Here is a 26,855-nt window from a genome sequence, read left to right as displayed (position 1 = left end):
ATCGAGCCGCTTGCTACGTCACGGCTGTGAAGCCGCTCGCTTGTTTATCCAAATTTTGGATTATAATTTAAGTGCTCGACCAAATGCGGTAAATTTCACCAGCTTGTTTGTGCATGCACAAAGTAACCCACATAACGCAGATTACGATCGAAAATTGGGTGTCATGGCTCTTTTAATGGAACCATCAGACCGAAAAACGAAAATCTGACTTCCGCGTGACTACAACTATTGCTGACGATTTATGTAATGTTTATAAGCTGGCTTCGTCCCTTTTACCGCAGGAACAGGGTGCAGGCGGAAGCACGGCTGGTAGTACTTCTACGTCATCATCGCAAAGCAAGCCGAGCAGCAAATCTGTTAGCCGTGTAAGGCGGTCTTCCCAGTCATTTTTAATGTATGAGGACTTTTTTATGTGTGACGCACTGCAGTATCTCACAGGCACAAATAACTTAAGAAAACGAAGGCATATTGTAAAATGTGCCTTTCGCACGGCGTAACTTGCTCGAAACTGAGGTGATAGAAAGAAGCAGGTGGTTAACATCCCGACATGTTCTTGAAATGAACAAATCTTTGGTGCCCTTACCAAATCTTTGGTGCCCTTTAGCTGACACATCAATTTGCCCAGCTGTTAGGAGCTGCTTCAGGCATCTCAGTAGGCACTGCGCTGCAGTGGCGTAGGCAGAAATTTCTTTCGGTGGGACCAGGCGTTTGATTTTCAGTGGCGACCGGGCAGGGTCGAGTGTTATCTAATGACAGAAATAAATTTCGGGGGGGCATGGGCCCGGTGCGCCACCTCCTGGCTATGCCTCTGCTACGCGCTGACCAGAACGCCCGTCATATGCCAGCACCGGAAATTAAATGTAACTGCGCTGTTTGTTCCCGATGACGTTCAGTGTCATGCCATTGTATTTACCACGCTTGTTGCGTGTCGGGCTTTTCTGTAACCTGGTCGCCAAGCGGCATCGGCAACGCATCTGTCTTCGTCTTTCTAGAATTCTGCAGCGTCATGCCGTGGTTCCCAGCTCTAGAGCCTCCTTGAGTTGTTTCGGACGTAATCTATACTTAGGGACAGAATTGAGTATCAGCGCCGCAACGGAGAGCATCCTGCGCATCCTGCGGCTTCCCGAACCCATCGGGTATGTGGCGTGTTTGGCATCCACCCCTTTGTCAGTCGTTCGCTTGTGTTGGAAGCCTACGCATGCGCAAGCGCGCGAGCTCTGCTTTTCGTGTGCTACGTGGTGCTAATTGGTCACCCGGTTACGCACTATGGCTAGTCAAAACTCATGACCGGCCGCGTAAGAGCTGCGCTCTAGCAAGCAAACACTCAGACTTCTGTATTCGTTGGCTTCAGCCGACAAGCTTTCGTGCAGTTGTCTTCCCTTGCAGGTCGAACAGATATAAGAAAGTTCAAAACACAGCAGATTTACCAGTGGTGTGTGATCAACGTACTCATTCCTCTAAGCACCGTGGTCGAAATAGCGGCTGTCTGAACAAAGCGTGCGCCCGCCCTCCAGCATTGTAACAAGTGGCCCAACGTCCATTTAGAAGCGCTGAGTGACGGGCGTCACCACGTGCCCAATAAGGTGCTGCTATACTACTACGATGCAGCAAAGGTCAATACGATGTGCTTACTCCAGCAGGCATCCCAGTGTTGGTGTAGTTCTTTTCATGGTTAGCAATCCAACGACTCCGGATAAGCGCATTCCTGTTTCTGCTGGGCGAAAGATGTGCAGCGTTGACGGTTTGACCAGAACGCGGTCAGTCCGTGTGTAGCTGCGCTTCATGAACCTTGCATGTGAATCTTTATGGCGCCAATGCTTGTAGTCGGCTGCGGCATGTATATTCCTTCTGCCGCTTCATATTTTGCAGCATAATGGCTCGTTCACACTGAGACATTCGGCGGCGAGAGTGCGCGGAATCCGCTTCGGCGGCAGCGAGATCCGCCGGAAAAGCCCATTTCGCGCCCATCGGTCCTGGACCGATTTTTGCGGCAGCTGCCCCCGGATTCCCTCACCGCGAACCAACTGGAACGCGAGTCAAACATTCAAAAAATGGCGGTGCACTTGTGATATCCCAGTCGTCGAAGCCCACAGCAACGCGAAGTCTTTCGTAATCATCCTGTAGCTCTCTGCCAAGTGTTGTCGCGATTAGCATCTTTGCAATACATCATCACGATCTCGCAAAACGGGTAGCATTACCTCGGCTCGACCAAGCTTCTCGCGTCTTGCAAATCAAGACGAACCAACCACAACTGCTTGCGTCGTTTTTTGTTCGGCGAATGCATGTTTATCCTCGTCAGACATCGCCAGAAAGTTGCTTTGCAGCAGGCCCAGCAGTTCGACGACCCTTCTCCTGTTTATGCGCTTCGCCATAACGAAACGCGTACACAACGCCGAGCGCGTCGATGCCAGCGTTCCTTCGCGCGAAGGGACGATGACAACTAGACGCCCTAGTTTCGGCGGTGCGGTTGCTAAGTGGTGTGAACAATGTGGAATTTCGGCGGCGCGCGAATTCCGGTCGCTGTGGCGGGCGGAATCCCCATTGTGAATGAGCCATAAGTCTGTCAACACGCCTTAGCCTTTGTTCGGTTGCATCTCCGGCAGCTGATCGCATGTTATGTGCTAAACTCGTAGAAGTATGTTTTATTGCGATAGCAATTATATCGACAGTCTCGGTTGGAAATGTCCGTCCCCGTCGCCGTCATTCACCGTATATGTATAGGTATGTATTAATAGAAAGGCCACAAAGAAAATAATTAAGAAATTCTTTCCGGCGCGCGGAATCGAACGGCGCCCTCTCGCTTTGCAGCCCGCCGCTTTAGACGTGAGGCCACGACAGCACCGTCTCTCAGCCTGCTAACGGCAAGCTATTTATATACACCATGCAATTCAGCATGCTTTTCTTAGTGGCCACATAGATGGCGCGACGTGCGCGCGTGTTGCGCGCTTTAAAGATCGTCCGCCCCGCCCCTGCGAACGCCGTTGCTGTTCGCTCTACAGGGCGTCGTCGCTTTCGTGCGCTTATCTCAAGGAAAGAAGGGGCGGTCGGTGGGGTGCTTCGCTTCGCTCACTGCAGCGGCCGCCTTTGCGAAAGGAGCGCGCTGTTCAAACGAAATAAGTAACAACCGTGACAACTAGTTCGCGCTCGTCTTGTGTGTACCTGTTCGTTTGTTTCGTGCGTCCTGCTTTATGTTTGAGCGGTGCGCTTCAAGTGTCGAGCTGTGACGCATTAGTTCGCGCTCGTCCTGTGTTCGTTCTTTTCGTGCGTCCTTTGGGCTCGAGCGATGCGCTGGCAATTTCGAGCTGCTTTCCGCTCTTCGCGTACATTACAATTCATTGCTATCGCAATCATTGCTTCGCCGTTGCGGCGAAACTGTGACTTTTTTTAAAAAAAACAGGAGTCAGGGGAACATGGAAGCTTGCGATGAAAAATTTCTAAATAGGGGCGGTGTGCTAGAGACGGCGTTTCGACAAGCGGACTTGTCTTCTTCACTGCAACTTTCAGGGTTGCCAGATTGCAAGGTTGCAGCCTTGAAGAAGACACGTCCGCTTGTCGAAACGTCGGCTCCAGAAATATAATTTACATTCGTGGGTGTGGCTTAAAGCAACATATTGCCCAAATACTCCGGCCCCTACCGTGTGCTACGCCAGGTGACTGAGGTTACCTATGACATCGCCCCTCTGGACCCTACGGCGCCCTCTACGTCTTCAAACGTCGTCCACGTCGCTCGCCTGAAGCCGTACCTTTCGCCCACCACCTGCTAACAGGCGCCGAGTCGGCGCTTTCGCCGCCGGAGGTCGATGTAGCGGGGTTGCAGCTATGACTATGGTGAGGTGTGCGAAGAAGAGGCAGACGACGTGTCGGTGTGCTGGAAGTAACAACCGCCATCTTGACTGCTGGACCATCCTACACTGTAACTAAGTTATAAATATATTCGCACAATATGATAAAGAAGCTGAAATCACCGAATCGCCCTTATTTAATAATTTCCTTTGGTAATGGGTGTGTATATAAAGCACTGCTTACGTCATATAGCACAGTGGTAAACTTGACCATCATTTAAATAGCCCGCCTGATGAAGTAAGTTTCTCCTGAGATGATCACTCTGACATCCTCATGAGTAATATAAGGAGTCGAGTACCATGCACAGCGAATTAAATGCGCTTACTGGCTCAAGAAACAGCGCGTGCGTTCATTCAGCGTCTGGTTGTCAGCTATTATTTTACGGTTTTGTACTTGTAACCGGCTCCAGCTTACTGGAACATTTCTTGGCCCATTCAGGGACCCTTTACTCGAAATTACACTACAAAGCATTTCTGAGAGCTGGAAGGAACACAAACAGTTGTTTGCTTTTAAAGCAAGCCAGACGCAATTCTATTTCTTCTTCTACTTTAGTCAAGCTGGTCAATAATGCAGTTTGTCTTGGTATTACATTTGGTCTCCGAATTCTAAGAAACAACGGCACCTTTACGTTGAGAGAGTCAATCGTCGCTATCAGTGCTTATTGCAACCACGGCATAGATAAGCATCTTAATCACATTCTTTTTTTAAATGCCTCAACTTTCTGCAAATGCATATTTACCACTTAACCGCAGTATACAATAGGCTGCATGCTCTGTGCTATGAACTCATTAAATATTCGCCATTATTGCACAGGTCCAAACAATGCAGGGAACAAGTAAAGCGAGTGTTCGTACGACCACTAAAATTGGCCCCCAGCGGTCAACTGAGCCGGCCGACACATCGGTTGAGGGTCGTGAACCAGGTCGCCAGAAAGCCAAGGAAGATATCGCTATCAAGGAGCCCGAGCTGGCAGTCATCGACACGTGTGCGTCTATAATTGTTGTACCAAAAGGACCATGTGGGTGTAGGTACTGACTACTTACCATCAACGTTTCGTACTTTGAGGGCGAGTTCATCCACAGCTAAACAATGTAATGATGTGGAATCTTGGGTAAGTTTGGAAAATACCAGAGAAGAATGGGTGATCGCCAAAAATAATGTTTCCCTAAAGTTAACATTTACTGCGCCACATTGCCTTGTTAGACTTCGAACATTTTGCTAAAGCTGACAAAGAAGCGCCAGATGTACGTTTTTCTTTAGAGTGCATTGTAAATTTCATGTAGAATCATAAACAACATCAAATTTATTATATTCTTTATTTCCTAGTAGAAAATAACCGGCATAAACGTACAAAAGGAGTTCCAGGTGAACTAGTGTGCAGGCGGACCTCCTGTCAAAGGTTACAAACACACTAACTGTTCCACAGCAACATAACAGCAGCAGCTTAGACCCATTAGAAAGAGAAATTTGCGTCATAAATCGGCAATCAGCATCAACACTAAAAACTGTGAAAATATCAAAAATATTGCGGGAAGTAAGCCTTCGAGCTCGGAAGGCCGCCGTTATTTATAAGTGAGAAATAAAATAAGAATGAGAAGTTCAGTAATTACAACAATCTGCTCAGCTGTCTCTGCCCAGTAATACCTAATCCAAATTGATCCGAGAAGACGCGATCAGGATGTCAAGATGCGTTTTTAAAAATAATTTTGTCTAATTGATCTAAATAAATCCCAATTTTTCACAACAAAGGCAGAAAAAAAAGGGCATCAAAAGATTTTGTGTACTCCGCCCTTGTGGCACAAAGAAGCTACGAATTTCACAAAGCCGCTCTCTCTATCAGCTTACCGAAGCCCTGGGCCCAAAAATGAAGCTAAGCGACACTTGAATTAAAAGTTGGCTCCAAAATCTAATCATTTTTAAGAGCGTTGCAGGCGTCTCACAATGTGAGCGTAATACAAACTCTCAAGAATGGCGCGTAGATGCTGTCGCGCGGCCGCCAGAAAGGCCGAAATTTCAGTTAAAACAAAGCGGCGGCGCCGTTCGTTCTGGGCGTACCAGCCAGCAAAGGCGACGCTCTCAAATGTGGTAATGTTTGCAACTCTACCGATCCCGTAACACGTTGTTAGAATGTCTGCCGACCCTGTCAGATGTTTTGGGTTATTCATCTAATGGTCATTAAAAATAAACTTTAGGCTACCTCAACGTCCTATTTAGGGCTTTTAATGGCGGTAGCCTCTAGAGTTTGGTGAACTTTTTGTTTACTTGGAGTGAAAGAAGTGGGCTCTGTAGTGGGTATGTGCCATCTGGCAAGGCACTCGTAGCAGTGCCTTGCCAGAGCTTCAACTTCTGTAATTACAAATGGCAACATCAGACCAAGGAACAGACCACAGAAAGCACCAAATATTAGGAGCACCAAAGCAGCACAAAAACATAGAAAGCGTAGTAACAACAATGCAACATATACATAAACGCCGTAAAAAAATCCGGCAGATCCCACGCACTGGGGGAATCGATGTAATGCCAAGCAGCCAGCAAAGAGCTCCATACATCAATGGGAAGGCACAGCGCAACTGAGACAACGGACAAAAACACGCTACACACACGAGCGCTGCCTTCCCATTGCTATGAACCAACTCACCCAGACCAAAGTCTTACTCCATACATCGCCTTGTTTGTCTTTGACGCAAATGAAGTCATTCACGCTTGACATCTAGTCCATTATATCGCATCTTTGTCATGAATGCATGCGTGCACGTAGAGTACGGTATATACCACGCTAATGAAACGTATATTCTGGCACATACAATGCATGATCTCCCATTTATGTTCGCCAGCACTCATGTCAGGCCATACCAATTTTGGTATATATCAAGTTATCAAAACAGCCGGAAGCCCACCACAACAGTGTCATGTAAATCATGACACTGTTGTGGTGGGCTTCCGGCTGACAGTATAACTATTGTACTCTTGTTTTTAGGTTGACTTGATATTTCATTTGTTCATTTTTCGTGCTTATTTTGTAATTTTTGTCTAATGATCATGCCAGAGGGTCCCGGTACGGTTTTCTGACCTTGGGACCCTCTTCTGTATATCCTTAACGCTGTAACCATAATAATATGCAAATATGCCGTACATGACTTGCATGTAATGATTTGCGTGTTATTTTCTTTATACAGTCACATCACGCAATACCAATTCTGGTGCATATGAAGCTAGCGAACCGGCCGCGATTGCACAATAAGCCTGGCATATAAATCATGCTGTACATGAAACGCATGTCATGACTGTCATGTCACTGCCTCTCATTCATATTCGTCTTACAGTCACGTCACGCAATACCAGTTTTTGTGTGCACCAGTCTAGCGAACCGGCCGCGACCGCACCATGAGCGTGCTATGTAAATCATGCCCTACAGACATGCATGTCATGATTGTCATGTTACCACCTGTCATTTATGTTCGTCGTACAGACACGTCCCGCAATACCAATTTTGTTGTCTATCAAGCTAGCGAAATGTCGGCGAGTGCGCCGTGAGCGTGGCATGTAAGCCATGCCGTACATAACATGCATGTCACGATCTTCATGTTACTACCTCTCATCGATGTTTGTCTTAGAGTCACGTTGTACAATACCAATTTTGGTGTATATCGATATAACGACTTGGCCGCGACAGTAAGATGGGCGTGGCATGTAAACCATGCCCTTCATGACATGTATGTCATGATTGTCATGTTACCACCTTTCATTCATATTCGTGGCACTGTGACGTCACGCAATATCAAATTTGGTACATGTCAAGCTAGCGAAACCGCCGCGAGCGCACCATGAGCGTGGCATGTAAGTCACGCTGTACAGGACATGAAATTATGATTTTAATGTTACCACCCGACGTTTATGTTCGGTATACAGTTACGTCATGCAATACTAAAGTAGGTACATGTCGAGCTAGTGAAACGGACGCGAGCGCGCCATGAGCGCGGCATGTATATCATGTCCTAGATGACATGCATATTCTCCCGGGGTCGTGACCTGAACGAAGGCAGCAGTCACCATGTCCCAGATAAACCTCTTTATTTTGCCAAACTTGTGACCGGGAAACGGAGTCAATCTACAGCAATACACACTATACAGTGATAGCGGCGAACAGAGCGTCGGCCGTCGATAATCGCCTCAGCGTCAAGGCGCGTCGGCCTTTATACAAGCGATATGGAACATTCAAGCATTATCGGTGGTGGCCGCGTTAGTTCCAGAAAGACTGTACTGTTCGCGTTTCCGCGCTCAAGTATAAGATCATCCCAAAGTAATCTGTAAGGTTTCCAGACATTCTGGCGTGGTTTCTGCAAGACAGTAGTAACACGTGTAAGGGGGCGTTAACATAAAACAGAAAGAAAGGAGCGCGTGTGGCATTGCCCTCCTCTGAAAATGGCATCGTCCCGATTCCTAAGCAGCAAATGGAAGTGCACATGCAAAGAAAGTGGAATAATAAAGCAAAAAGTACAGTCCTCATGTTCGCAGACACGCAAAAAACGGCTTTCGGCCCACGACATGGACGACTTCAGGACGTGCGCGGCGCCGCTCAGAGTTCGCAATGACGTCCGCCGAGACGTAGAGCACCTTGAATGATCCGAAGTATCGTAGAAGAAGCTTCTCGCTAAGTCCCCGTCGGCGTATTGGCGTCCAGACCCACACACGGTCACCGGCTTGGTACTCTATGTGACGTCGTCGAAGATTATAGTGACGGCTGTCGACCCTCTGCTGGTTCTTGATGCGCAGGCGGGCGAGCTGTCAAGCTTCTTTGGCGCGTTCCATATAAGCGGTGACGTCGAGATTGTCTTCGTCGGTGGCGGTTGGTAGCATTGCTTCGAGCGTCGTTACCGGACTCTTTCCGTAGACCAGCTTGTAACGACATCATTTGTGTTGTTTTTTGCATGGCCGTGTTGTCTGCGAAGGTCACATACGGCGCGATGGCATCCCACGTCTTGTGTTCGACGTCGACGTACATGGCCAGCATGTCGGTGATGGTCTTGTTTAGCCGCTCGGGGAGGCCATTGGTCTGTGGGTGGTGCGCTGCGGTCCGGCGCTGGCTTGTTTGGCAGTATCTCAATATTGCCTCAGTTAGGTCAGCAGTAAACGCCGTACCACTGTCGGTTATAAGGGCCTCTGGGGCGCCGTGACGCAGGACGATGTTCTCCACAAAGAACTTCGCTACCTCGGCGGCACTGGCTCTTGGCAGGACCCTTGTCTTGGAGTAGCGGGGGAGGTAGTCGGTAGCTACGACGATCCATTTGTTTCCGGAATTGGACGTCAGGAACAGCCCCAGTAAGTCCATCCCGATTTGCTGGAACGGCCGTCGAGGTGGCTCTATAGGTTGAAGAAGTCCGGCTGGCCTAGTCGGCGGTGTCGTGCGTCCCGGACAGTCCCGGCAAGTGTTTACATAGCGAGTGACGTCGGCGGCAAGGTGCGGCCAGTAGTACTTTCCTTTTCCTGTATTCTTTCGAGCGTACGAGATACACCCAGGTTTCAGACGTCAGGTCGTCGTGCAGAGCCTAAAGGACCTCTGGTCGCATTGCCGAGGGCACCACGGGAAGGTGACGGGTTCGAAACGGCAAGAAGTTGTTCATTAGGAGGACATCGTTGCGCAAGAAAACGACGCGAGTCCCCGCGTGAATACCTTCGGAACAACGGCGGTCCCGCCCTCGAGGTATTCCACAAGGCCCCTGAATTCCGGGTCGGCTCGCTTTTGTTGGGCGAAGTCGTCGGCACTTGTGATTCTCAAGAAGCAGTCTTCATCCTGGTCGTTCTGCGGTGGTGGTTTGACGGGGCACGAGACAGGCAGTCGGCGTCAGAGTGCTTTCTTCCGGACTTGTATACGAGTGTAATGTTGAATTCTTGAAGCCTTAGGCTCCACCGTGCGAGGCGACCTGAAGGGTCCTTGAAGTTAGCTAGCCAGCTCAAGGCGTGGGGGCCACTCACAACTTTGAAGGGCCTGCCATAGAGGCAGGGGCGAAACTTTGACGTAGCCCAGATGATGGAAAGACATTTCTTTTCCGTTGTGGAATAGTTGGCTTCCGCCTTAGATAGCGACCGGCTAGCATAACTGATAACCCTTTTCAGTCCATCAGTTCTCCGGACAACGACGGCGCCGAGCCCTACGCTGCTTCCGTCGGTGTGGATTTCCGTACCAGCGTATTCGCCGAAATACGCTAGTATCCGAGGCATCTGCGGGCGTCGTTTCAGTTCTTGAAATGCTTCAACTTGCGCCGTTTCCCACCTGAATTCCACGTGAGTCTTCGTGAGCTGCGTTAGTGGCTCGGCGATCCGTGAAATGTCCTTGACGAAACGTCTGTAATAGGCGCACAAGCCGAGGAATCGGCGTACGGCCCTCTTCTCGCTGGGCGGCGGGAAGGCAGCGACGGCAACTGTTTTCTGCTGGTCGAGGCGAACTCCAGACTTGCTGATGACGTGCACAAGAACAAGAGCTCCTCGTACGCGAGGCGGCACTTTTCTGGCTTCAGGGTGAGTGCGGAGGTCTTGATTGCTGGAAGTACAGCTTCAAGGCGCTGGAGGTGTTCGTCGAAGTCTGAGGCAAACACAACGACGTTGTCCAAGTACACAAGGCACGTCTGCCACTTCAAGCTAGCCAGCACTGTATCTATGACGCATTAGAAAGTCGCAGGTGCCGAGGAAAGGCCAAAGGGCATGACCTTTAACTCGAAGAGGCCGTCTGGAGTTATAAAGGCTGGCTTCTCTTGATCTATCTTGCCGACTTCGATTTGCCAATAGCGGTCTTGAGGTCCATCGAAGGAAAGTACCTCGCATTGTGGAGTCGATTCAGGGTGTCGTCTATCCCTGAGAGAGGGTACACGTCCTTTTTCGTGGTCTTGTTCAGGCGGCTATAACCGGCGCAGAAGCGTAGGGTTCCGTCGTACTTCTTCACTAACACCACGGGTGGCACCCACGGACTCTTGGGGCTGGATGATGTCGTCGCGCAACACTTGGTCGACTTGTTTCTTTACGCCTCACTTTCTGGCATCGAAACTCTGTGCGGGCTCTGACGGAGCGCTCTGGCAGTTTCCGCTGTTAGGGTGCGTTATTTTGCAACTGGGGTCTGGCGAATTCTTGACGATGACAAAAGCAGTCCTTGTATTGCAGGAGCAGGGTTTTTAGCTGTTCTTGTTTAGGCTTCGTAAGGCTCGGATTGACGTCGAAAGCTGGTTAGGGAGCTTGGTTTGTCGTAGTAAGTTCGGTAGAATCGCTGAGGGGTCAAAGCATTGGTGGTTTCCGCAATTTCTTCGATGTAGGCAACTCTCGTGCCTTTGCTTACGTGTTTGTATTCGTTGCCGAAATTCGTGAGCATCACTGTTGCTTTCCCTCTACATAGCTCTGCTATTCCTCTGCGATGCGAATTTCGCGGTTCATCAACAGGTGCTTGTCGCCTTCAACGACGCCTTCCAGTTTTGCCGATTTCTGAGTACCGATGGAAATGATAACGCCGGAGCGAGGGGAATGGTGACTTGATCTTCTAGCACATTCAAAGCGTTCTTCCCTTACAGTGTACGGCATGATTGATATGACATTGTCTTTGTGCGCTAACTGGGTATATACCAAAATCGTATGGCATGACAAGAGTGTGACGAATATAAGGACAGTCGTTATTTTTATATACCAGAATGTACATTTCCTTAGCGTGGTATATACAAGTGTATACATACCTGCATGCATAATAAGCATGCGATATATAATGAACTTGATGTCATGGCATGAATGATTTAATTTGCATCAAAAACAAACAAGAAGCTGTATGCAGCTCTTCGCTGGGTGCTTCGCATTACATCGATTCCCGCACTGCGTGGGATCTACCGAATTTTTCTTATAGTGAAGCTCTTATGAGATCACAACAGCCGATTTGCGTGCCTTAGTTGTCCGCTGCGGCCATCGCCGGTCCGTAACCGCTATCGCCCGAAATCAGAAACGAATATCCAGGAACGAGCGGCATTCGAACCCAGGCCCTTTGAGTGGCAGTCGAGCAGTCTACCACAGAGCCGCGCTGGTGCTTGGATGTCCTTCATAAAACCGTGTATAGGCGTCATTCCAGGCAAGGAATCACGTTAAGAGTGTATAGCGTGGTAGAATAGTAAAATAACCCAGGCGTCACAATGTGAATTCCGTAACGAGTAGGTAGTGCAAACCTTCCCACCCGTTACAAAGGGCTCAGCCATAATTCTTCATCGTCATCATCCACAGCATCAACAGTGCACATAATGCTTTACAGTTGTGTATTAGATTGCTCGCTTCTCCGAAGCATGAGGCTATGATGATTTATTGCATAGTGGGTACCTTGCAGGGTACTTGTAGTAGTCGCCCAAGAGAGTTTACGACGGGCTTAGAGAGGCCACTCTTCCAGCTTTTGCGTCATTGTGCGGCGTGTTCCGCGCAGGCCTGGCATTTTTCTTTATTTTTTTACAAGAAACACCTGTTCTGTAGGAACAATATGATCATGCGCACTGAACATAACGTAGGTGCAGATGGGAGCCTGTTTCTAGAAAAGATTCACATAAAGATAATAATAATATCTGGGGTTTAACGTACCAAACCACGATATGACTATGAGGGACGCCGTAATAGAGGGCTCCGGAATTTTCGGTCACCTGGGGTTCTTTAACGTGACCTAAATCTAAGCACATGGCCTCAAACTTTTCGCCTCCATCGCAAATGCATCGGCCTCGGTCGGGATTCAGATTCACATAAAGAGGATCGATACGAAGGGCGCATCCAGGTATACTGCGCGCAAGAAAACAGCACTGGCTGCGGCGGTCGCATTTCGATGGAGGCGAAATGCTAGAGGCTAGTGTGCTGTGCGATGTCAGTGCACGTCACGGAACATCAGATGGCCAAAATTTCCGGAGCCCTCCACTACGGCGTCTCTCATATCGTATCGTGGTTTTGGGGCTAAAACCGCAGATAATTATTATTTTAGCGAAGTGTTCGAACTCAGTAATGAGTCGTCCTCTCGAGCACCGTCTAGTGGGTCGCCCTCTTCGGCTGCTTTCGGAGAGAACGCAGCTCGTGTTTAGGTCGGCCCCGCCTTGTCTGTCACTATCGTGTATCGTCGCGGAGTGTTCGCCAATAAACGTCTTCACATTATTATTATTATAGAAAAAATGACGACAAGATTCGGGGACAGTGCAATACACTGCACCGTCCCCGTCTGCTTGTCGTCCTTATATTTTTCCGCGTATTATGCCTAAATCATGTATCACCAATGGCCAAATCGTCCACATTGATTAGCAAAGGACACAAACGAGTGCGTTTGCAGTGTCGCAAGTGTGACAATGACAGAACAGTTCCCAAGTGGTAGCGTCGGCACCAAGGTGGTGCTATGAAAGTAGGAAGCGTTATGCTTGCTTCTCATGAATTCGAGTAATCATCATAATGTTTTAGTGTCAGCAGAACCGTGATGTTTTCGAACGCATGTAGGGAACATCCCCTGCGTCGTGTGAGTAAGCTCCTTCCTGGAACAATATCTCACACAGATGTCCCACCCTACGTTGTGAGAATACAATTTTATTTCGCGCAGATACGTCACTTCGATTTTGGAATTACACGCAGGAGGTCGTAAAAGCAACCGCTTACTAATGAGCAACGAACAGTCCTATAGCGCAAACCATGTTCCTTTGTCCAGAGTACCAGCCACGAAGACGCACCAGTTAACCATGGTAATCCGCCAAGAAACGACAGCGCCACGTCAACAGCCAGCCGAGTGAGCGGGTATGCAGTAAATGGCGGTAACGGCGCCATAGAACCAGGTATGTTCACCAACACTGCAGCGTTACGCACCAGACAGTACCGCGACGAAATGAATGTGTATGCATTTAGCTACAAGTCATAAGCTGAACCAGAAGTTACGCAACTCAAACCAACGTGCGTCTGGTTAACCTCCCTGTCTTTTCTTGCTTCTCCCTCTCTATGCAACTCAAAGGGCAATCTAGAGACGTTAACTAACACTTATTGCGTTTGTTTAGTTCTAATTTAGAACAATTCCATCAAAAATGAAGAATGCGAAGCCCGCAGGGTTAGACCCGTTTAAAAATTCGGCAGATCCCACACATCGTGTGCATCATTGCATTCGAAGCTGTCAACAAGTAGGTGCTACGCCGCCCTTCTTCTCATTGACCTAAGCATTATGAGGTGGACAGGCGACTATACAGGGTGTTTCAGCTAAAAAGCACCAAGTTTTAAAAATTAAGCATAGGTGCTACGCGTCTACAATTAGTGCAGTATTGTTCTCAGCCATATAGAGCACGTCAGAATATTTTTTTCAATCCGCCAAGCTCGGCACTTAACAAAGATTGCTTAATGAACTTTTTAAATAATAACTCTAGAGAACAGTTTTCAATACAAAAGTTGTAGCGCTTGTTCAGGAACATAGAATTTTTCAACCTATGTTAAGATAACTCCCCTGCTTAATTTTTTTCCGGCCTTTCATTAAAGCGTGCGAACTTTTAAAAAATACCATGTCACTGCCGCCAAACGCGTGGCGCTTTTAGTGCCCTCAAAGTAAGCTAAAGGAATTATCAAAGGCTACCTGCAGATCGATGGCAGGTTATCGGTGACTGCGATGGACGTTAAGCGACAAAATGAGCATACCGTTTCAAAAACAAAAACAACAAAAATCCTTCAACGAAAAAGCGGCAGCCATGGAGCAAATGCCACATGAGTCCGTAGGCAGCATTTGATGCAGCATAGGCATTTTAATTATTTTTACACGATCGAGGGCGATCGAGGGTTACAGAGTGATGAAGGACCGAGATAAAAGATGCACTCACACGTGGCGGCCGCTCTTTCGTAGATCTTTTTTTTGTTTTGGATGGTACGCCCCTATCATCATTTAGCGTCCATCTCAGTCACCGGTAGCCTGCTCAATCGACCTTCGTGCGTGGAGCAGCCTTTAATAATTCGTTCAACACACATTTGAGGGCACTAAAAGCGCCGCGCGTTAGGCGGCAGTCACGTGATATTTTTTTTATTCGCGCGCTTTAAAGAAAGGCCGGAAAAAAATTAAGCAGGGAGTTATCTTAATATGGTTGAAAAATTCGATGTTCCTGAACAAGCGCTACAACTTTTGTATTGAAAAGTTTTCTCTAGAGCTATTATTTCAAAAGTTCATTAGGCAATCTGTGTTAATTACCGAACTTGGCGGATTGGAAAAAATATTATGACGTGCTCTATATGGCTCAGAACAACTACGCTAATTGGAGATGCGTAGAACCTATGTTTAATTTTTTATTACTTGGTGCTTTTTAGCTGAAACACCCTGTATAAATTCCGTACTTGTAAGCATATCGTAGGCTTGCCAGGCACGACTACAATGGCGTGTGAAGGGTAGCTCATGGTCCGACGTAATGTCGGCACTCCCGTTAGCACAAATTTGTCAGAATGGGTGATTGGGCGAGTTGCTGATGCATGGTACTTGAAATAAGAGCACATAACTACACAGGGGCACGAGGAGACGGGGACCAACGCATACTACCAAATGAAAGTTTTGTTTCAGATGCGAAGTATCTTATGGCGGAGTTCAATCCGGTGGTGTGGTGTGGTGGTGTGCGGCGTGACCACCTTTACTGTGCATGCGCATACCCTCTCCACTCCCCCTCTTCCCCCCCCTCCCCTCCCCCTCTCCACTTCCCCTCTCCACTTTCCCTCTCTCTCTCTCTTTCCGCTCTTCCTCTGAAACGCGGGCTAAACATGCCGAATTCTCTCCTGCGGAACGCCGCGATGAGCACCAGTGCATGCGCGTCCCCTCCCCCTCTCTCTCCCCTCCTACGCTGCCCCCCTCTCGCTCGCCTGTCAAACCCGTTCCCCACTCGCCCTGTGGTTAACGACCAGGCTAGAAGACAAGACGCGCGTAGCGTTCCTCTCGCGTTCCTCGACGCGAGGTCGGTAGCATGCCCAACGAACGCCAACGGAACGCGATCGTGCAAGTGCTCCGGCTTCGCATCGCCTCATGGTCCCCTTTAGCGGAAATGGTGTAATTTTTTCTATATACCAACCGATAAATGTTCCGTAACAGCATCCGGAATGCGAAGACTGATAAAAATACAAGCAATAAAAATGAAAGTAACTGCCACACCTTGCCAAAGTCTACATTTCCTTGTAGAAAATCGTTTACTTCTGCGACATGTATTGCTTTCCAAGACGAGCTCCTCATCTGACAGGGCGACTGAGGATTTACTAACACAAGACAGGTGATCACAGGCAACGCTTGAAGCTTCACTAATGTTACTTCGCGGTCATCTTCGTGTTTGTCAATAACTTTGTGACGCCAGACTTAACGTTGCGTCCACATCTGCTGATATGTTCCTTCAAAAACCATCGCTGCTGTTACGTACGTGCACGCATGCTCTCGCAATCTGTCATTGAGACATCCCCGGTGCGACCGCTATAACAAGAGCCGCATGAAAGCGGGGTATTGTAGACAACGCCATTGACACAATTAACAAACCCAGACCTGTGCTTCGTTTTGCACAGTCGTTTCTTCTGTCTTGCAGCGCACGTCAAGTTTGCCAGCTGAGAAATGTTATGTGGTGCCGCAAAAGTACACGCAACGCCATTGACAATTAACAAACCAGACCTGTGCTTCGTTTTGCACAGTCGTTTTCTTCTGTCTTGCAGCGCACGTCAAGTTGCCAGCTGAGAAATGTTATGTGGTGCCGCAAAAAGTACACGCACTCCCATGCACTGCCCAACATCTTACAAGCGCTGGTTGACCTGATGCTTGCATGGAACAGCGACAATTTTCACACGATTGCCATTTTCCCGTCTTTTTTTTCAGTTCCAGTCTATTTCTATATTTCTTTGCACCATTGCTCGCACATTATTTGGTCTTCCGTTTTCTACGGAAGCCTTCAGCCACGGAGACCGAAAATGCCTCCGGATACCCAGCTGGAGTAAGCTTAGCGACCTAATTGGGAAGCTAGCTTCCTCCAAATGAATACATGATCGGTCAGTCGCACTAGTGGAACAGGTGTTCACAATGCGCTTAAACAAGTTTGCTATGAGCAGACGTATACGGCACCAGACGTATACGGCAGCAGACGTTTATCCGCGCGTGATTCATACGCCAGCAGGTATGTTTCGCATGAAACGTTAACCTAAGGTCTAGAAACCGAAACCAGGAGCCTTTTGACATTTAGCGAGTCAAACTGAGCGGATTGACTCGCATTCTAAAGAGGGACACTACCTGACTTGCATGTGACGCGAAACTGTGCAGATCATACCAAAATACGGCTAAAAATCATCTACGAACCTAAGCACTTTCTTGACTGCAGTACTCATTATTCATTCTAAAAAGACAGGGCGTGCAAACACGGACACAAGAAAGAAGTCAGGACACCACAAACGCCGACTAACAACTGAAGAGACGCACAACGTCTGAAGAGCTCAGCTCTCTGTTATTCTAAACTCATTATTCGCTCGTCACTGCCCTGTCCAACTACGCCAACAAAAAATTACTCAAAAGCAGTGCAAGACAGGCCGCTATTGACACACACATTTTTTTGCAGATACACACCGTCATTCCACTCTGCATATGCGGCCGTGAGATACATGTCCACTAGGCCTAGACAACCAGGTGCGCTCACTCCTGCACTCCTGCGAAGTGAGACTTCACCGAGCATGTCAATGCATTCCCCATACAAGGAAACAAGGAGTCACGAGGCAGGGAATAGTAAAAATATGTTATATCTATGGAAAAAGCCGCGAGTCCACCCTGAGACTGCTGGAAAACATTCTGTACTTCATCGGACTTCTTAATCACCAATGAGCCATTATTATAAAAGGTTGCAGCTCTTCTTGAAAAGCCACTTCTACAGCTTTTTACCGAGAACATTCGCATAGAACAGCGCTAAAAGGTAACTCGGGCAAAAAAAATGCAGGCTTTAGCAAGCTGTGGCAGTTGTTTTGCTCTTTATCGCTTGTAATTTGTTCATTGTGTTCTCGTCTCCGATGGCTTTTCAGCAAATGTATCTGTCGTTATATATATATATATATATATATATATATATATTATATATATATATATATATATATATATATGTATGCATCCTCTTCGTGTGTATCATCGTCATCACTGTGGGTTCACCGTGCTTGTTCATTGCCGGGTCTTCGGGCCCAATAAACGTCTGCCCGACCACAAGCCCTCATACGTGGTGGATGTTGCTTCTGGATCCCCCGTCCTCTACTCGCCCGCTCTACCTCCTGGAGCTTCGCTCAGGTCGCCGTTTGTGCCAGCTGTCCGGCATATGTCAGTGCACGAGCAGGTCGGTGCTGCTACCGTCCCCACTCTGGCACCGCAAGCCACGCCTTCTCACGTCGTGAACAGCCCCCAGCGCGAGTCTCATCTCTTCGCTGTTCTGCGTCCACAGGCTGGACGATTTCGAGCGTGTCAGTTCTGCTAATCAGTGGGACGACACCTAAAAGCTAACTTACGTCTCCTTCTACCTTACAGGTGTCGCGAAGACGTGGTTCTTCAACCACCACATTGACATCCCGACTGGGCTACCTTAAAGAACAGCTGCGTCAAGTCTTTGGCACACTGGACGTTCGATCGGCTCCCGCCAAAAAAAACCCGTCGAGGCTCGCAAACAAAATCTGGGCGAGTCGTACATGGCCTATCGAGGATGTTCTTGCGCTCTGCCACCGTGTCAATGCATCAATCTCAGAGTTGGACAGGGTACGGCACATTGTCAAGGGTATTGCGACTTTCTCATTCAATGCTCTTGCCATCAAGAATCCGGCTACCGTTGCTGAACTGGTCACGAGATGCAAGCGCCTCGACGAACTCGAGTCTGTTCGCCTACAACCAGACAGTGACGATACACGTTCTACGGCGGACCCACATTTACGAGGCATGATAAGGGCACTCATACGCGAAGAATACGGTCAATGGGATTCTCACTGCCTACACTGTGTCCCAATGAGCCTTGGCCTTGCGTGATATCATCAGGGAGGAGCTAACGTCCTTGACCCACTCGGCGCACATTCAACCCACTGCCACTCGCCTCCTACCAACATTCGCGCAAGTTGCTGCCACACCCTCTAGGTAGCGCCAACTTGGCGTTGCCGCCACCAGCGTACGCGTCGCTTGCTGGCGCGACCCCAGCGAGCTTCCCATCACCAACACCTGAGCCCTCATCTGCCCTGCTGACTGCGCTATCACCCGGTGCACCAAACCTTGCCTACTACCCACCTTGGCGATCATCTCCGCCTACGTGCTATTACTGCGTCTATCGCAGCCACATCTCACGCTTTTGCCGAAAGCGCCAGCAAGACGAGCGTCGAGGGTACGGCATGTGCGAACGTGATTTCCCCGGAGGCGCCTTTTACCGAGGCCGCCGTTATTCTCTCTACCTCCGCGTCGGTCTCCATCTCCGTTCGTATCGAGTGAAGTGCGCAATAGTTATAGGTCAACCAGACGCTGATCACCTTCGCCTTTCCGTCGCTCCTCGTCTCCACTTCGGCCTGCCTCCTTCACCTCTGACCACCGTCGGGAAAACTAAGCGATGCAGTTTTCGGAGGAAAAACGGCATTCACATAGGGGACTGAAATTCCTCCAGCGCACCCTTGCGATATGATCGCGGTAATAGTTGAAGGAGTGCACGTCGATGCCTTGGTGGACACCAGTGCTACGTTTTCTGTTCTTCGTACTAATTTGTGTGCCCGTCTCAGGAAAGTGATGACGCCTAACGATGGGCATACGCTGGTTGTAGCCCAGGCGAACACAATTCGCCCATCCGCTCTCTGTACTGCCCGCGTGCTAATCGATGACATCCTTCACCACATAGAGTTCTCTGGGCTGTGCCCGTGCTCTCGCCAACTCCTTTAGGATAGGATTTTTTGTCGTCTGCTTTCCTGGCTATTTGTTGTGGGCAAGCTGTCGTCCACCTTACCTACACAGACTATTTGCTTGGCGTCGACATCTACAAGTCACTACGCCTCGTCGCTGCTACAGATACCGAGCTGCCACCACGTGAACAGGGAATCGTAACAGCTGTGACGTCGACTTTGGTGATGTATTGCTCGCCCCTTCACCCCGTTGCCTTAGTAAAGGCAGAGCTCTTGCTTCTACAATGTTTGCTTCTACAATGGTTCAGCTCTTGTCGCCGCCACGAACGCAACATCAGATAAAATATTACTTCCGCGGGGCACCACAGTGGCCTGTTGCCAATCCGGAGCCTGTATGCGTCGTGCCCCTCACGCCTGTCTCCTGCAAAGGCCATTCTGCTGCTGATCGTGCTTGTTCCTCCGCCCTTGCAGCAGTCATCAGGGGTGACTTGAGAGATTCGCAGAAGCAGCAGCTGCTTGCTTTCTTGAAGAAGCACGCAAACTCTTTTGATGCCTATTCGTCCACCTTGGGCCAAACTACCGCTGCAGCACATCGCATTCAGACCGACGGAACATCTGTTGTGCACCGCCGCCCGCACCGCGTGTCCCTAGCCGAGGGAAAAGTCATCGAAGAAAACGTAGCCGAGATGCTGCAACAGGAAATAATCCGCCCCTCAGCCAGCCCTTGGTCGTCTCCTGTTGTTCTGCAGTCGTCTCCTGTTGTTCTGATGCGGAAAAAAGATGGTTCTGTACGCTTTTGCGTCGATTACCGAGCGCCTAATAATATCACTTCAAAGGACCTATCCCCATGCCACGCATTGACAACGCCCTTGATTCCTTACAAGTGCTGAATACTTCTCGAGCCTAGACTTGCCTTCCGGCTATTGGCGAGTACCCATGCACGAGGATGACAAAGAAAAAACAGCGTTTGCCACCCCGGACGGCCTATACGAGTTCAACGTCATGCCTTTTGGGCCAACGTTACTAGAACAAACTTAGTTTAAAAGCTCCGCCGGAGAGGCGGTCCGCGTCTCGGTCGTGAGAACTAGTGGCGCTGCAGTCACGTCTAGCTCCCGCGGCTGGCGCTTGTTGTGATCGGCGCCGCCATGTACGAGCGCACGTGGGTTACAGCGTCGTCTGCGCTTTGTTAGCTCGTCATTTTTGCGACTGTTCTTGAGCAGGCTTAGCGTCTTGTACGAAGACACGTGCATGACGTACGAAGTGTAAAGAGGGCGAACAGATTCACAGTGCGGTATGCTGACTTGCTTTGCGCCGGGCTGCAAGAGCGGCTACCGCAACGATGACTCCGCTTCACGACACTTCTTCGGACCTCCAAAACCCTACGCCATCCAAGCTTTGCATCGCAAAGATAGAAAGCTTACTGCGAAATGCAAGGTCTGTGACGTTCATTTTGAGAGTAACGGCATTGTAAAGCACTATCGTCGTGTCTTTGCGGGACAAGAAGTTTTGATCCCACGTGGAAAGTGGGAAGTCGCGTCAGGTGCCGTGCCGCGCTTGTTCCCAGCACTTCCACCCCATATTTCAAAGCTAAAATGTTCGGGGTTTAGGCGCAAATCCCCCCAAAACGCACGGCGTCCCGCGAAAGCCCAGTGCCCAATTTGGAGGAGCCGCCAGAAATAGAACAGCAAAACGAAAGGCAGGCGATTACCTATATACGCTACCGAGACTGAGAGTTGCATCACACTGACGTTCGATCAGTTGTCAGCTGTCGCTATGCTTTCAAAGCAGTGGATTTTCGAGAGATTTTACGACGAGGTATCCGCAAGATGTGCGGAATATTTTACACTCGCCGGCTCGGGAACGGGCTGCTCAGCGCAAAAATTTGACATGGTACACATAGAAAAAACGAGGACCAGCGCTGGTCCTCGTTTTTATCTGTACCGTGTCAAAATTTTTGCGCTGAGAAGTTTAATGAAGGTATACCAACTAGCCCAATCCCACACTTTCCTTCGGGAACGGAGACTTACTTGTGCAAAATATAATTGTAGTTGACGAGCAGTTTAACTGCGTAGTGAACGGCTACAGCACGAACGCAAACGGCTGTCGTACAGTGTAAGAAGTGCCGCGGGCATGGAACATCTGCTCGGTGAAGTTGAAAAACTGAGGTTGAATACTGACGATTCTTCTAGCGACAGAGTACGCGCGAATAACTGCTCGGTGCTCACATCACAGCCGATCTGTTCGAATTGTTTAAGGCACCGTAGAAGGATGCGACGTAGAAAGATGAGACACCAAAAATACAACTATCCGAAACAATTGCTCAGAGACGACGTCTATTCGATGTAATCGCACACTGAGATTTCATTTACCGAGTTCTCGTTAAATTTTCCGATTTTGGTTCATTATCCCTTTAACCGTCGCGAAAACGTGTCTGGCAAACATTGCAAAGCATTGGTGATGTTTTTCGAGAAAGCTTTTTTCAATAAATTGTAGAAACATGAGTACTGTTTTTCTAGAACGTTTTTGTATCTCGAGTAGTACGCTTCTTTGTACACTATAAAGGCTTTTACAAACGTGTTGGGTTGTTCTTGGTCTAGATAAGACGGCAGCGGCTAAAATTGTGGTGGTAGTTATAAAAATTACGCTGAAAACCCTCATCCGCTTAGGAACTCCTATGCTTGGAAGTTAAGCGCAATGTAGACAGCTCAAATATTGTCACAGGTCGTGACGTCGACGAATGCAGCAGTCAGCAGGTCCGAGATGAAACTCTTTATTTGGCCGAACTTGTGGCCGGGAAACTGAAAGTCAAACTACAGCAATACACTGATAGCGGCGAACAGAGCGTCGACCGTCGATCAACTGACAAGCGGTCAAGCGCGTCGGCTTTTATACAGGCGCTATCGAAATTTCCAGCGATATCGCTGGTGGCGGCGTTATCGCTCGACAAAGCTGGAGCATTCGCGTGCAGCACGCAATCTTACCAAAACGATCTAGTACAATCGCGAAGCTTCTCGAACACTGCTTCGCGGACAGCGTCGAGCGTTGATAACTGTCCTTGCTGGTCAAACCCGAATATCAAAATAAAACAAGTGGGCGTGGCAATATAGACCGAACATCGATTCTTTGCCAATCAATGAACAACGCACGCGGGCCAATGCATACAGACGACCTTATGCATATCCACGTAAGTATCCACCTAACAAGTACAATAAGAAAGTTGCCGCGCAGTTGCCGCGAGCAACTGCGCGGCGGACCGCAGCGTTATGCCGTGGCAGCAGACGACGCGCCGACAGTGGCGCAAGACTAGAGTCACTGTATATGCTACCTTTAGGTAGCAGAGTAGCGCATAGGTCCGGCTAGCAACCACAGCTATGCGGTGAAGTCGCACTTCGTTTTTGCAGGCGACATGCCTACCGTGTCGCCGATTAACCTGTCTGGCGTGTCGAAGACCGGCGATAAACATTGGCTGTCGATGTCTAGTGTTAATTCAGTTCGCTGCAGCGGCGGCGTCGAGAAATAAAAAAATTGGCCCAAGCGGCAGCTTCTCCGCAGTGCATGGTTGCTAGCGGCGTTGGAAGAGATGCGCAACTCTGCTACCTAAAGGTAGCATATACACTAACTCTACGCAAGACGGAACTGCAGCGCCGCTAGTTCTCGCGACCGCCGTTCGGACCACCCTCCTCCGCCGGCGGAGATACGGAGCTTTGAAACTGAGTTTGTTCTAGTAACGTTGTTTTGGGCTATGCAACACACCCGCGACTTCTGAGCGCATGACTGACACCGTGCTGCGTGGCCAAAAATGGAATAGTTGCCTGTGCTACTTAGATGACGTTGTGGCCTTTTCGTCAACGTTTCCTCAACACCTGCAACGCTTGGATGAAGTCCTGACGTGGCTTACGGGGGCTGGTCTTCAAATTAACACCAAGAAATGCCATTTCGCCAGAAAATCCATTAAGGTCCTTGGTGACATTGTGAGCAACGACGGAATACGTCCTGACCCCGACAAAACCGCTGCGGTGCTCCGCTTTCCTCACCTTGAGAAGCCTAAAGACTTGCGAAGTTTCCTTGGTCTCGCCTCTTACTTTCGCCGATTTATACGAAACTTTGCCTCAATAGCTGCACCACTACACAAGTTGCTTGCCTCCGGTATGCCCTGTGAGTGGTCTCAAGAATGTGAATCGGCTTTTGAGCTGTTGGAGGATGCCCTCACGACCGACCCTGTACTTTCCCATTTTGACGAGGACGCACCGACGCTCCTGCGCACAGACGCCAGCGGCCGTGGTTTAGGAGCCGTTCTTCTGCAACACAACTCTTCGCGAGAACGAGTGGTTGCATACGCCAGCCGCGCACTCTCTGCAGCCGATAGGAACTACACAATCACCGAGCAGGAGTTCCTGGCCGTCATCTTGTCGGTGCAGAAGTTCCGACCCTATCTGCAGGGCCGTCATTTTACCCTTTTTACGGACCACCACGGTTATGCTGGCTTTCCACACTCAAGACTTGTCGGGACACCTCGGTCGCTGGATTCGTAGTATTGAAGAGTATGACTTCGATATCATCTACAAGTGTGGCAAAAACATCAAGATGCCGACGCTCTTTCTCGCTGCCCGCTACCTAAGGCCCCGCTCGGCGCCTACGCAACCGCTTCGCACAACAAACACTCGGAGTCTACTTTTTACATCGGTTCCCTCTCTGGCCTCTATAGACCACCTGCCTCCGGACGATGACCAATAATTTGCCTCTCGCCAGCTGGCTGACCCGTACGCTCAGCGTATCATAGACCACCTGTCTGGAACTTCCAGTACACCTAACGCGAGGCTACGTCGCCAACTTTCGCAATTTAAGCTCGAAAACTCCGTGCTGTACCGCAGAATTTACCATCCTGACGATCACCGCTGGGTACCCATTCCACCCCGCTCTCTTCGCTCTCACGTCCTTGCAGCCTTTCATGATGACCCGACTGCAGGTCATCTCGGTTTTCATAAAACCAACTACCGCCTTCGAAGTCTTTTTATTGGCCTGACATTACTAATAGCGTAGCGAGATACGTCGGGTCCTGCACTATCTGTCAACCCGCAAACTCTCCGTGCTCCGCGACAACCATTTGAAGTTGTAGTGTCGATCTTTACGGCCCCCTTCCATCACTGCCGCTGGCGAACAATGCATCGTGCAGCTGTGGACCATTTGACCCACTGCGCTGAGACATCTTCTGTGCCTACTGGTTCTGCTTCTGAATTGCCGATATCGTTCTCCAGCCATTATACTGCGCCATGGCGCTCCACATGTTTGATCAGTGACCGTGGAAAGTCCTTCCCCTCTCAACTTGCGAACGAACTTCTCCGAGCCTCCGGCACCACTCACAAGACGCCTCCAGTTACCATCCTCAGGCTAACGGTCTGACTGAGCGATTGATCACACACTTGCCGAAATGATGGCCCCTTATATTCAACGAGACCACAAAAAACATGATTTATCCCTCCGTCATTGGAATCGGAATAACACGAAAGTAAAGCGTGCCCTTACAGAAGTAACTGATTTTTACTGTACGCTGATATAAGAGAGTTTCCACACTATATTGATGTCTGGCAGCTGATGGCACCGTTTAACGTGTATGCGCCCACTTTGATAATTGGAGGTACATCTCCATCCCAACGACTAAAGCCCTGTTAAATGATTAAACAAACCACTTAGGTAGCTGTAGTAGTTAACGGTGAAAACGTAATCAAAGAACGAGGTGTGATAGCCAGAAGAGCGTCGCATATTGGACGCAGAACTTGGTCGCCATCCCGCGGCATGTAACATGTGATTGAACACCACGGCCGGACTAGAGGTAAACGCAAAGCACGTCGTACCGCCCCGGTAGCCCAGCCGCGATTTTTCTCGGGGCGAGCGCGTGAGCGTGGAACGCGGTGTACAACCAGGTGAGGCAGGCGCGCGTCGCAGAGCTATTTTTGGTTTGTATTAGCGTGATGCTATGACGAGGCATTGACAAATTGAACTTCTATTGAAAACGCGCCGAATGGGACGGACGTGTAACGCGTTGCAAGTGCTAGTCGCGGAGGCCACAGTAATGACCAATTACTTTACCTTACCGCTCCCAGAGGGCAACACCACCCCGCGACCGAGAGAGTGGTCGATATAAAAGCCTCTGGAGATATAAAAGCCTGTAAAGCCTCTGGAGTCTGTGACCGTGGCGTAGTGGATAGCGTGCCCGGCATCTGTTGTTACAGACCGAGCGGTCGCGGGTTTGATGCCTGCTGACGGTACCTTTTTCTTTGCCATCTGGATCAGGTATATTTTCGACGTCATTTCCGTGACGGAAATACGTCATTGAAGTCTTGGTGGAGTCCGGCATAAAAACACTTTCGTGTTAAAAACTGGGACGCGGTTTACCGTTCGTCACTTTCTCCTATAACACTGCCATTGAGCGGACACCCGGCTTGACCGTCTTACGTTGTTTACGGGCATTCCCTACTTCCCTTCTGGACATTTGCTTCTTTACCTCCAACCTAAATCCATCTCCATCCTCTTCCGAGAGATACATTGCGCGACTTGCCCAGTGTCGCCAGCGTGCTTGCATGAATACAGAAGCCAGACAGCAATATTGTTTAGGATGAAGCACATCGCGCTATTTCCTTCCGACCCGGCGACGAGGTGCTGCTCTTCACGCTGCTCGTACACCTGGTTTGCGTGACAAGTTTCAGCCACGGTTTATCCGGCCATACACAGTTATAGAGCAGACATCATCCGTGAATTATCGCGTGACGCCACTTGTAACCCCAGCAGGCCGCTGTTACCGTACTACCTAGGTGTCCATGTCTCCCGCATCAAGCCCTTTATGCGACGATCCTCGTCTCATTGACCTGCAGCGGCACACTGGCCTCTTTCACGTGGCGGGATTAGTGTAGGCATTGATTATACACATCTTCATCATCTGTACATTAACATCACTGTGGGTTCACAGTGCCTGTTCGCTGCCGGGTCTTCGGGCCAAATAGTCGCCTCCCCAACGAAGACCTTAGAGTGTATATAACACTACCACTGGCGGTCGTGTGAGATCACGCGCCACACGTCACTCGGGAGAGGGTTTCAGGACGTGCGCGATGCCATATCTCGTTTTTCCTGTTGGACCAGTGAATTGTGGTCGTCATGCAGTCATATTTTCCTAT

General features: G+C 49.3%; 1 protein-coding gene across 1 annotated transcript in view; it reads left to right on the top strand.

Annotated features, from left to right (window-relative positions):
* Positions 1-26,855, top strand: part of LOC119378421 (testis-specific serine/threonine-protein kinase 4-like) — a 125,979-nt gene that overhangs the window by 58,578 nt on the left and 40,546 nt on the right. Inside the window, 1 exon segment of the mRNA XM_049411761.1 lies at positions 13,526-13,649. Within this exon segment, the coding sequence (XP_049267718.1) occupies positions 13,526-13,649 (124 nt within the window).

The sequence above is a fragment of the Rhipicephalus sanguineus genome, unplaced genomic scaffold (assembly GCF_013339695.2).
Source record: "Rhipicephalus sanguineus isolate Rsan-2018 unplaced genomic scaffold, BIME_Rsan_1.4 Seq832, whole genome shotgun sequence".
Lineage (NCBI taxonomy): Eukaryota > Metazoa > Arthropoda > Arachnida > Ixodida > Ixodidae > Rhipicephalus > Rhipicephalus sanguineus.
The sequence above is the reverse complement of the archived record's forward strand: the minus strand, read 5'-3'. Positions and strand labels throughout refer to the sequence as shown.